General features: G+C 39.7%; 1 protein-coding gene across 6 annotated transcripts in view; it reads left to right on the forward strand.

The window, feature by feature from the left end:
* Positions 1-12,966, forward strand: part of hecw2a (HECT, C2 and WW domain containing E3 ubiquitin protein ligase 2a) — a 35,119-nt gene that overhangs the window by 10,739 nt on the left and 11,414 nt on the right. The window contains exons 5-20 of one of the 6 annotated variants that reach the window (XM_027152536.2): positions 231-300; positions 614-783; positions 2,702-2,844; positions 2,962-3,062; positions 3,233-3,963; positions 4,239-4,560; positions 5,168-5,272; positions 5,425-5,575; positions 6,291-6,397; positions 6,678-6,802; positions 7,776-7,961; positions 10,234-10,368; positions 10,470-10,572; positions 11,741-11,837; positions 11,986-12,069; positions 12,277-12,365. In XM_027152536.2, the coding sequence (XP_027008337.2) occupies positions 231-300; positions 614-783; positions 2,702-2,844; positions 2,962-3,062; positions 3,233-3,963; positions 4,239-4,560; positions 5,168-5,272; positions 5,425-5,575; positions 6,291-6,397; positions 6,678-6,802; positions 7,776-7,961; positions 10,234-10,368; positions 10,470-10,572; positions 11,741-11,837; positions 11,986-12,069; positions 12,277-12,365 (2,719 nt within the window). Of the gene's footprint in view, positions 1-230; positions 301-613; positions 784-2,701; positions 2,845-2,961; positions 3,063-3,232; positions 3,964-4,238; positions 4,561-5,167; positions 5,273-5,424; positions 5,576-6,290; positions 6,398-6,677; positions 6,803-7,775; positions 7,962-10,233; positions 10,375-10,469; positions 10,573-11,740; positions 11,838-11,985; positions 12,070-12,276; positions 12,366-12,966 lie in introns of all 6 variants that reach the window. The other 5 variants (XM_027152539.2, XM_027152534.2, XM_027152538.2 and 2 more) reach the window with 5 other exon arrangements.

Consider the following 12,966-nt stretch of genomic DNA (forward strand, 5'->3'; position numbering starts at 1 on the left):
TTACTTTTCATCTTCACAGCACCCAGATTCTCAGGCTTATTTACTGAGACCTACAGTGAGATAAACAGTATTAATACTTGAATTGAACATGTGTAGTAGAGTGTGCATGTGTGTAAAAATGAAACGAAATGAAAGAGTGAGAGAAGAAGAAGAAGAAGAAGAAGAAGAAGAAAAAGAAAAAGTAGACAGCATGAGGCAGATTCAGATATTGATCTCAGTGTGTTGTTTAGGCTGACAGCCAAGGAGAAGGACAGCTGACTTCAGACACGAGCCGAAAACTGCTCAGCTTCACCTTGTCAGGTCAGTGGATCTAGGTCTAGAGCTCTTTATATCATCATAAATATATCAAAAACATTCTATTTATGAAAAGATATATAAGTAAGCTTAAATAAAATATCTCTTTTGACATGACAGAAATTAAGTTATAATATCACTCAGATCAAATAATGGTGTCTAATAATCCACAGGTCACAAGGACTTTAGTGTCAGGTTCTAAACATTTTTACAGGGAAAATATGTGGATTCAGGACAATGGACAATAAGGCAATGCAGAAGAAACTATTCATGTTGTAAGCATCTGTCGTTTTGATTGTGCTGTGATCTGACTCTGTAGATATCCGAGCTGTGGGATTGAAGAAAGGCATGTTTTTTAATCCTGACCCTTATCTAAAGATGAGTATTCACCCAGGCAAGAGGAGCGGCTTCCCCACCTTCTCCCATCACGGCCAAGAGAGACGATCTGGAATTACAACCAACACTACAAACCCTGTGTGGCATGGAGAGGTGGGTCTCACACACACACATCAAACACACCATACAAACACTCTCTCTCTCTCTCTCTCTCTCTCACACACACACACACACACACACACACACACACACACACACACACACACACACACACACACACACACACACACCAAACACACCATACAGACCCTCACACACACTCACATACCCCAAACACACCATAAAGACACACACACACACACATACAGTACACACACCCCAAACACACCATACAGACCCACACATACACACACCCCAAACACCATACAAACACTCACACACACACCCCAAACACACCATACACACACACACCATTCACACACTCATACACACACTCACACACACATACACACACACACCATACAAACACACACACACACACACACACACACACACACACACACACACACACACACACACCACATACACACCATACAGACACTCACACAACCCAAATACACCATACAGACAAACACTCACACACATACACACACACCCCAAACACACCATACAAACACTCACACACACTCACATACTCTAAACACACCATATAGACACTCACACAACCCAAATACACTATACAGACACACACTCACACACACATATACACACACCCCAAACACACCATACAGACACACCCACACATACACACACACACACACACACACACACACCATACAAACACACACACACACACTCACATACCCTAAACACACCATACAGACACTCACACAACTCAAATACACCATACAGACACACACTCACACACATATACACACACCCCAAACACACCATACAGGCACGCACACACACACACCACATACACACCATACAGACACTCACACAACCCAAATACACCATACAGACACACACTCACACACATATACACACACCCCAAACACACCATACAGACACTCACACACATACACACACTCCAAACACACCATACAGACACTCACACACATATACACACACCCCAAACACACCATACAGACACTCAAACCCACATAGAGTACACACCACACAGACACACATACACACACACACATACACCCATGCACTCACACACAGAAACACACACGCGCACACACAGACACACATGTATACACACACAGACATGCACACACATACACTCATTCACACACACAGAGGACAACTTTAGGACTCATTACAAATCTAAATATACAGTGTACACTGATCTCTGTAAAGCTGCTTTGTGTCCTTGCATTGAACATTAAAAGTACTACACAAATCAAATATGAACTCAATTATTATGTCAGAAACTGCACTGTGATGGATTACTGTTCTGATAATGATTATATAATAAAGAATAAATATTATAGTACAGTATAATGTTTACTAAATTTGTGACCAGTTACCAATAAGTAAGATGAATGAAGAATCAGGAGATGACCAGCAACAATATAGTCAAAGGGATTTAGAGTTTATTGTGTGCACAAAGAAAACCTGGGCACTCTATAATCTAAATGTAAGTCTGTCAACAGTAAAACAGTCAACTTTTATACTCGTGTGTGTGTGCAAAAGACATGCTTGAGACAATATAGATGATCCCTAAGGCTACAACGGGGGAAAATAGCATTAAAACAAAAAGATTTTTCACAGTACAATCAACAGGATAGTTTAGTTTGTTTTGGATTTGTTGAGAAAGATGCCATTGTATTTCACCTTATTCTCTGGGTAGTATTTAAAAAAATAAAATACACTGGGATATATTTCATCTGTATTTCTCAAAGTAGATTAAACAAATATTTCCAAAATTATCAACTAATTTTTTTAATTTTTAATGAAATAAAGGAAGATTCTATAGTGGCACTACCACGGATTATGAAAAAAGTCTGTAGAAAAAAAGCCGCCTCTATTGACAGTTTATTTTCTCCTATGTTCCACACAGAGACACACATTTGTGGCCCTGATAACTGATGTCCTAGTAATCGAGGTTAAGGACAAGTTTGCTAAAAGTCGGCCAATCATTAAACGCTTCCTGGGTCAGCTAAACATTCCTGTTCAGAGGCTGCTGGAAAGACACGCATCAGGGTCGGTGCAGCTTTTCCCCTGCTAATTATTCTCATTTTTATCTACAACATAATACAGCATGTTTAAGCAGGAGAGAGTCATAAAAATAGTTTGGATCTGCATCTGTATTTCTCACAGGAACCAGTCCCTGAGCTTCTCCCTCTGCCGGCGCTTGCCCACTGATAATGTAAGCGGTCAGATGCAGTTTAAAGTGGATATCACTTCGACTAACCAGGACGGTGAGATGGCACATGCGTGGGCATGCACACATACACATACACACACAGCTATGCACTCAGTAAAGTGTGTACCATATTAGATTCTGCCATGTAGCTTCATGTTAAAAATATCTGCTTGCATAGTAATGGATAGTGTGATTGAGGAAGTTATACATATATATTCATCCTAGATGTCAACCCTGAGTCAATCCTCGGGGCAGTAGCCCTTAATGGACCCCCTGGTACCCCTTCAGATGATGAAGATTTGCCTCATCCTCTTCCTCTCCCTTCCGACGTTCTGTACCCTGCCCGCTCCCGTAGTTTCCGTCGAAATGGTGAAGAAGATGGTGCTCTATCACCTGATGCAGAGATTAGCTCTGGTGCTCTGGATGAAGAAGCTCTACCATCCCTCAGCATACTTCATCGAACATCAAGTGAGCAGCTCGATGCAATCGAGGCGCCCAAAGGACCAGGTGAGCGTCCGATGGGTGCAGCATCTCCAAAACTGAGCTCCAGCTTTCCTACCCACTCCCGCCTCAGTGACATGCTCCACATCGACTCTGACGAGGATGAGGAGAGGTCTGTTGGTATTGATCCCATACCACCTGCCCTGAACGGCCTCAGCAGATGTCCTGTAATGTTCCACAAACCGGAAGATCTTGAGGAACTGAGGGGGCCACCAGAAGAAGTTGGGCTAGAGTCAGAGGTGGACACTTTGAGTTTAGGGACTGAGGTGGTTCTGAAGCCAGAGGTTTCATCGAGTTCTGTGGCTCCACAAGTAGAGACAGCAAGTTTGTTGGAGAGACAGGATGAAGGAGAGCAAGAAGAAGAAGCACTGGGACCCAGTGAGGAGTTGGCCACAGAGGTGGATATCTCCTCCATGGCATCTGACTGTGGCCCCATGCCTATGTCTGCTGTTCAGGTGAATTTTCTTACAAATATAATAGAGGTAGAAAGTCTGAGTCCAACACTGAGAATGGATCTGAAGAACAAGTCTTTCTGGTGGACTTTTAGACCATATTGTACCCTACTGTACATGTGCACTTTTATTTGTAACCTTTATTGGTCTAAATCCTCCAGTGAAATTGTTAAAAAGCATTCCAGTTTACCCAGTAGAACCATCTAGAAGCTTGATTATACCCAAGGTTCTATACAGTAGAACTGGTTTTTAACTGTTTCCATGTTTGCACGTACAAGGAAGCAGAACAAGGGGCAGAGATGGCTATAGATCCAGGGGGAGGAGATCTCTCAGATGACCCACCCACAAGCTACGAGGTCATTGATGCTGGAGGCGAACCTCCTCCGACTGATGATTTTGAACTACACACACCGCCTCCAGAGTTACTGGCCAATGAGGATGAAGACGAGGTGGAGGAGGACACCATGTCTCGGAGGTGGAGTCTGGAGGCAACAGCTGGGGTGTCACAGGAGGAGGACGAGGAGGAGGAGCTAATGCATTCAGGTGATGGCGGCTCCGTGGACTCTGAGACTTTTGCTACAGATACAAACACAGATCCAGGTAAAATCGTTAGTTTGTTCAAAATTCAAAAAAAAAAAAATTGAAATGTAGAAGCTTGTCTGATATTAGGGCACTATTCCACAGCCACAGACATGTTTTATGAAATCATAGAGACATGAAAGAAAAAATGTAGGGCAGGTGGATTAGTTCTTTGTTTCAACAGTGGAATATTTTTTATTTTTATTTTTATTTTTTGGATTATCAAAATATAGGCTTTTAATATAAAGAGATGAACGGATGTGCTGTTAGATACAATTATGTGTTTTGGCTGAAAACCAGATGATTTACATCTTGATGTCCACAAGATGAATAAAATAATATAAAAATAAATAAATACATACATACATACATACATACATACATACATACATACATACATACATACATACATACATACATACATACATACATACATACATACATACATTTGAAAAAAGAATGAATAGCAGAAACAGTTTGTATTGACAAATTAAATCATTAAGTTGAGAGGCTTAGTTTTTAGGCTTAAGCTCCTGTCTTAAGGAACTCTAAATAGGTTCTTGTCCATTTTTTAATCATTTTGAGTTTTTATTATAATATTGAGTGTATGAGTGTGACTGTTGTCCAGGTCCTGCTCAGCTAAACGGGCATCAACAAGTTCATTCGCTTCCCTCTGTAAGACAAGACATTCACCGGTACCAGCGTGTGGACGAGCCGCTTCCACCCAGTGAGTGTGTGTATGTGTTTATGTTTGTCTGCATGCGTAAGTTTTCAATATTATTATCATTTTTTCCATGTACTTGTGAATACTGATATTGTTACTACAAAGACATTAACACTTCAGTATAAATACTCTTTGTAACCCTGTCTACCCACATCCCACAGACTGGGAGGCTCGGATAGACAGTCACGGCCGTATCTTCTTCGTGGATCATGTGAACCGGACCACTACATGGCAGAGACCCACAGGCCCTCCTGCTCCTCAGGGCTTAACCCGCTCCAGCTCCATCCAGCAGATGGAGCAGCTCAATCGCAGGTCGACTCCATCATCACCACTGAACACATTACTCATATCTGCTAAAGATAAAAGAAAAGTTTTTGCTCAGATTTGTAGGATGCGAGTTTAAATGAACTGATCAGTTGACGTGGTTTGAATAAACAGAGGCTCCAGAAAAGTGAACGCTAAAAGAATTTGGACCTGATTTAAAATTAAATATCACATATTTAAAAGGATTAAAAATCTTGTTTAGCTGATAAAAAGAAAATAATTCAATTCAATTCAGTTATTTGTATAGCGCTTTTTACAATTGACATTGTCTCAAAGCAGCAAAACATAAACATAGAACAAAAGGTTATTATAAAGAATTATATATAGATTAATAGAATACAAAATCCAAGATTAATATTAGATATATTTGAATGTGTTTGTATCTATCAATAAAAAGCATCACACTACAGTCCAGAAAAATGCCAGTTATGTTGCTTAGCAACCAAAGCATAATGTTAACAGACAACATTGTGTTGCAGAAGAATTCTTTATCATGAACATTATTATTAACATTTATAAATAAAATGATATATTGAATTTTAGCATTTTTTTCCGATTTTGTATCATGCCTAAGAATAACCTTGTGTTATTGAAAGTGTCTTATTGATGTTTATAAAATAAACCAGAGTTTCACAACGCTGAAATGTTTTAAACGTTTGGAATATTATTTCTAAACATAAGGTTGCGTCTGGACTTCCATCAGGTACCAGAGCATCCGCAGAACAATGACAAGTGAGAGGAGTTCAGAGGAACAAACTGTAGACTTTCCTCCTGCCGATGATCTGGAAATGCTTTCTCATTCCGTGTCCGGTGAGTTATGGATGACGTAAACACCAGTCCGGGTTTGTGAGCTTTTTATTTTATATTTATATATTGTCCATGAATTTTTGTGTGAAGAGAAAAAGATATTGTAGAGAATCATTCAGGATGTTAGATGGTAGCACGGTGTTTAAATGATGTTCTACTGAGTTTTATTCTAAAGTTCCAAAGATACATCACTAGACTTTTAAGACCTGGCATTGTGAATTGAGCCCAAGACGTCCTGCCAGCACCAGAAACTAATTGGTCTGCGTGTATGTGTTCTTGCCAGACTACCGAAGAGACGGATCTTTGGCTCAGACCAGCTCTCACTCCCGTCTCTCCCTGCTGCTTCAGTCTCCTGGAGCCAAGTTTCTCTCCAGTCCTGATTTCTTTACTGTGCTGCATTCCAACCCTGTGAGTGCCACACACACACACACACACACACACACATACACACCCTTACAGTCAGATTCTGGGAACATATTGTTCTAATAAAAAGACAAAGTGCTGATAAAGTAATGCAGTTTTCAGAACAAATCAGCGGGCTAAGTGGAATGCAGATGGCACTGGCAGAGGCGGTTCATTTCTTTGTCAGACTTCATTTACATATTTGTCAGATGGACTGTCATTTTAAATGAATGTAGAGAGAAATGGAAAGAAGCACAGTTTTAAAAGTATGATTTTTTTTTTATTATTACTCATGATGTAGGTGGTTCGGTGAGAAGCTCCAGGTGTCCTCTAGTCTGTACCTCTCTGTTTTGTGTGTGTTTGGCCCCTGGGGCAGCAGGGTCGGATTCTTTGATTCTGAAAATGTTCTCCCCGTGTCTGGCTCGGTCGGCTTCATCAGGGTTTTCTGGTTTCCAGGGTCGACGCCCAGTTTTTATCATGATGGACCGTGATAAAGCATTTTTCTAAGGTTGAATGAATGAAAAAATATTTAATCAAATATTTAATAATTAATACTTTATATTTGAACATTTTAGAGTATTTTACATCATTTACAAAATTTCCCAGGATTTCCTGAATAATTATATTCATAACTAGCACTATTTATTTATTTATTTATTATAAAAAACTTCGAAGCCTGTCTCAGGATACTAGAGGCACTGCCTGCTACTCGGTATTGATCATTTAGAATCATTAAAAGTCTCCAGCAGGTCTACTTTTACTTTATATTTATGGCATTTGGCAGACGCTCTAATCAAGAGTGACTTACATTTTTATATAACTGAGCAATTGAGGATTAAGGGACTTGCTCAGGGGCCTAGTAGAGGCAACTTGTTGGATCTGGGATTCGAACTCATGACCTTTCAATTGATAGTCTAACCTTAACACCTTAAACTCTAGGCTACCATGTCCCTAATACCAATTTTCCTTTGTTTTTCAGGGTGCCTATCGCATGTTTACAAGCAACACGTGTCTGAAGCACATGATCAGTAGAGTTCGGCGGGATGTGCAGCACTTCGAACGCTACCAGCACAACCGAGACTTGGTCACCTTCCTTAACTTGTTCTCCAATAAGCAGCTTGAGCTGCCACGTGGCTGGGAGATGAAACACGACCACACTGGCAAGGTGTGTGTATGTGTGTGTTTGTGTGTGTGTGTGTGTGTGTGTGTGTGTATGATTCTCTTACTTATTAGTAATGTGATGCACATTATTAACATTTATGTCAACACACATGCAACGACATGGGTCACATATGGTTATCTCTCTGCAGCTGCATTCTGAGATGTCAGTGTGAAAACTGATTCAGTGTTAAACAGAAATGGAGTCAGTTAGCTATCATCAAACTCCTAACAGACATTTACAGTATAAGCCATAATCTAGGTCCCTAGCAAGGGCCAAAACAAAGGCATAAAAACCTAACATAATCATAATCCATAATCATAAAATCGGAAAACAACCGGAGCAAGTGTTAAAAAGAAGGACAAGTGTGGCGACATTGATGTGGACAGAAATGGACAAATTAATCAGAACTGAACACAGACAACAAACCAATGTCAGGACCGAGGTAGAGACAGGACTAGAACAAAACCAAATTCAAGCAAGTGGCAAATGTTTACATGGGAAGCATAGTTTTGGATTTACATTATGGTGTCTTATAGGAATCACTTCACCAACTTGTGGGATTAGCTCATAACTAATCAAATTATAAATCATAATTCCAAACATCTTAGAGGTTCAGTGGTTTCCTAAGAACTCTCAAATTTACATTTCTATAAATTAAATTAAAACAAATAGTGACTGATTTGGTGTGACGAGACATCTAGACATCTATTTATAAATCAGGAGCTGGACTAAATATCACACTGGACAAAATATATGCAAATTGTGTAAAATAATTGTAGACTAAATGTAAAACTAAGAGTGCTTTGGCTTCGAAATACAGTATAATCACCGGCCAGTGTACAGGTCATGATACAGTACACACTGACTATAGATAATAAAGACAAGCAGCATGAACATAAACTATGCTGAAGCTCAGCATAACTGCAAATTATGTGATAGGGAGCAGAAAATGTGGGTAAATTAGCATAATGTGTATTATAAGAGAATTCTAACCGATTTATAGAGAATGGTTGTACTGGTAGGAATAATAACTATAGTGTATTGTATTATATATTTATTTCTGACAGGTTATTAAAGTTTTTTTAGGTTTTTAAAGATCCTTGTCAAGACTTTTAATGTGGTTTAACAATGTTCAGTGAAGGAGAAACAACATCTGGAGTTGATTCTCAGTGTTGAATTTGCATATTGTACTGTAACTGTTCATGGTGAATAATCAGTGCTCTATCAGCGATTTGGTATATTCTTAATACTCTGCCGATCTCAGCAACACAAAAGGCCTGAAAGACCAACAACTAAACCGGACAATCTGAATTATTTGCTTGGTGAAGAGAATGTCTACACAATGTCTGACTACACTAAGTCAGTAACACTCTCAAGGAAGTAGATGTATCATGGTCCGTGGTCTATAATCAAGAGACGGATGAATGAAGACAGAGGGTTTACCTCTAGATGCAGACCACTTGTCACACCCAAGAACAGAAAGATTAGAATAGACGTTTTCTAGAAAACATGTAAAAAAAAAAAAAAAAAAAGCTGCTTAGCTGGAACAAGATTTTTTTTTAGACAAATGAAACCAAGATGAACTTGAAGCTGAATGAAAGGAAGAGTAGAGTATGGAGAAGGAAAGCATGTCACACATCTGTCAGACATGGTAGAGGCAGTGTTGCTTGGCATGGCATGGTTGTGTATGGCTGCTAGTAGAACTGGGTCACTGGTGTGTATTGATGAACTTAATTATAAGATAAAGGGTGAAGTAAGTATAGTATACTTTCTGCTTAGATTTGGTCAAATCCTGTGAAAATGATAGGAGCGATTTGCAGTATAGATGGATCAATGACTCAAAACATACCATGAACAGCTTCTTCAGGCACAGAAATGAAACCCAACCTCAACCTGAGCTCACTTCAATCACTGAAGATAAAACTGAAGGCTGAAAAACCCACAAACAAGCAACAACTGTAGGCGACTGCAGTAAAGCTTTAATCACATCTTGATTCCGTCATTAAATTGTGGTCGTGTGCAGAGGCAAAATCTGTGTTATGGACCCGAATGCTGTGAAAAAATCATCTTGCATTTTACTCTTTAAATAAAAGTGAGCTCTTAGAGGAAGAGTAAAGCTGTCTAGGTGCTTATCACCACTGTGTTAAGATAACATGATATCACTGCACATTGGAATGTTTTATTCCTTACTCAGTGGGGTTATTAACCTTGGTGGCATGTTGTTAATAATGCCGATCACTTAAAGGCATGAAGTGGTTGCTATTTTTTACACTAGCTCTTCTTTGTGGATCACAACTGCCGTGCCACAACATTCATCGACCCGCGGCTACCCCTACAGAGCTCACGCTCCAGCGGCCTCTTGGCCCATCGACAGCGTCTGAGCCGCCAAAGGAGCCACAGTGCTGGCGAGGTACAGGTACTGCCTCTAAGTTTACTGCCAGGTTTGTTTGTTTTTTTACATATTTCTTATTCTCTGATGGACAGTGTACATACTTGTTTGTTGTACTTCAGATGGCGGATGACTCTCGCTCCCCGAGCCCACCCATGCAACCTCGACCCTCAAGCACGTTTGCTGGGTCCAGTCGGAACCATTATCAAGACCTGGTACCTATGGGTAAGTGGGAGTGCAGAACATCAGTCATAGAACTACATACACTTGTCTTGGGGAAATATTTGGCATGCTGAGTAATACCCTTTTATTATGGTCCCATTTGAAAGTGTATATCCATTGTGGGTTACGTTGGTGCTGTGAGAACTTTTGTACGTTGCTCTGGATAAGGGCGTCTGCCAAATGCTGTAAATGTAAATATTCAATTGGATTTGTCTCAGACAATTTTTCTTGTTCTTAACTTGTTACAATTGTCTCAGTCTTGTATCAAAATAAGGTGTTGGTCTACACCCAGAGCTGTGTTCTAGAAAACATCGACTAATTGGAACAATACACAAAAAACTAATGAATGTACATCTTGGCCTCAAAAAGAATTTCAGTCTTAATCTTGACTTGATCTTATCTTGGCCTCAACACCATTAAGACTCGACCAATATGACTCAATCTTAATTAATGCTGGTCTGGTGTCTTACCCACTAATACCTGCTGGTACTAAAGATGGAAGAAAAATGATTGGTGTATCCACCATAATTAATATATTGATTTAAGTTATAAGACCTGTACTATTCATTTTTACTATTCAAAAGGCTATTTCAGATAATATACAGTAATACTTCACATAATTCTTATTATAGGAATGTACAGTAAATATAAGCTGTTATTAAAAAGATTCTCAAAAAATAATCACAATGTTTTACTTCGGTTAAACCAGCATTATGGGTCTTGTGGCTGCTAAACAATGATCTGTCAGTCCATTCTAAAACAAATGAAAGGTTCCTGTTATTAGATTTCACAGTAGAGAGAGAGCAGAGTGGGCAAAACATTATAGGTAGGTTAACATTGATTGTGATTTAGAAGTACTGGGCAGTTGGTAGCTCAGACAGTTAAGGCTCTGGGTTGGTGATCAGTGGTTTAAGGTGGAATTCAAGCCCCAGCGCTGCCAACCTGTCAGTATAGGCTCCTTGAAGAAAAAGTCTCATGACTGACCGTGTGCTTTGACCCTCAACTTAACAATCTTTGATATGCGAGGAAATTAATTTCACTGTGCTGTAAATGTATCTTCTTCTGCTGACACTAAGACATTATTAATCTCTGAGCAACATGCGATGAGTGACAGGTCTTAAATAACGTTTCTTATATTGACTTCCACAATCACGGTTCCGTTTTTCTGCAGCTTACAATGAGAAAATTGTGGCTTTCCTTCGACAACCAAACATCTTAGAGATCCTACAGGAGAGGCAACCGGAGCTTGTGAGAAACCATTCCCTCAAGTACGTTCCTCTGTCACTCACACTTCATTTCAACAGTGATGCAAACAAGAAGGAATTATTTTTGTTATATCTGTAAAATATCTGTGAAAGGAACAGATTAAAAAGCACAATGCAGATTGGCCATAAAAGATTGTGTATGTGTTTGCAGGGAGAAAGTTCAGTTTATTCGGAATGAAGGTGCGGCTGGATTGGCTCGGCTCTCGAGTGACGCAGATTTGGTGATGCTGCTCAGGTCAGTGTGTTTGTGTGTGTGTGAGTGTGTGTCTGTGTGAGAGAGAGAGACAGAGACACAGACAGAGAGAGAGAGTGTTCTTGGGTTGCACTGCAGGTGTGTGAGTTTGCGTGTTCCCATAACCAAGAAAAGACTCGATATTGTGCATATGTTTGTATTTTAGACCGCAGTGCGTATGACGTTTGTATGTTACGTTTCTCCTTGCAGTCTTTTTGAAGAGGAAGTGATGTCATATGTGCCTCCCCATGCCTTACTGCAACCCAGTTACTGCATTGCCTCCCCACAAAGCTCCCCTGGTGAGAGGTCACATGACTTGCTCTCACTCCATACGTCCACTTTCCTTTATCTCAGTGTCTTAAGCTAAGTCTGTTCTTTTACTTTATCATTTACTGTGTTAATCTTTAAAATAAAACGTGTACGGTTTTCTACTTTGTTTCTTTTGTACTTTCGTTTTTCCTTTTTATTTATGTTTTTCATTTTTAGTGTAATTTACACTCACTGTCCATTTTTTAGGAACACGTGTACACCTGCTTCTTTATGCAGTCATCTAATCAAGTGGTTCAGATAATGTTCACTGCAAACATTAGAACTGTGGCATGGTTGTTAATATCAGATGAGCTGGTTTGAGTATTTAAGAAGCTGATTTCCTGCACAGAATGATGAAAAAAACAAAACACATCCTGTGATCAGACAGAGACTGTTGATAAGAAGACAGGGAGTCTGTAGTTAGTTTAATAATAACTCTATACCACCATAGTGAGCAGAAAATCATATCAGAACACACATCAAACCTTAAGGTGGATGAGCTACAAGAGCAGAAGAGCACATCAGCTTCCTCTCCTGTCAGATAAGATTTCTGTTCTCCCCTCTGCTGCCAAGCCACGATATCCAAGCCAC

The sequence above is a fragment of the Tachysurus fulvidraco genome, chromosome 6, assembly GCF_022655615.1.
Source record: "Tachysurus fulvidraco isolate hzauxx_2018 chromosome 6, HZAU_PFXX_2.0, whole genome shotgun sequence".
NCBI lineage: Eukaryota > Metazoa > Chordata > Actinopteri > Siluriformes > Bagridae > Tachysurus > Tachysurus fulvidraco.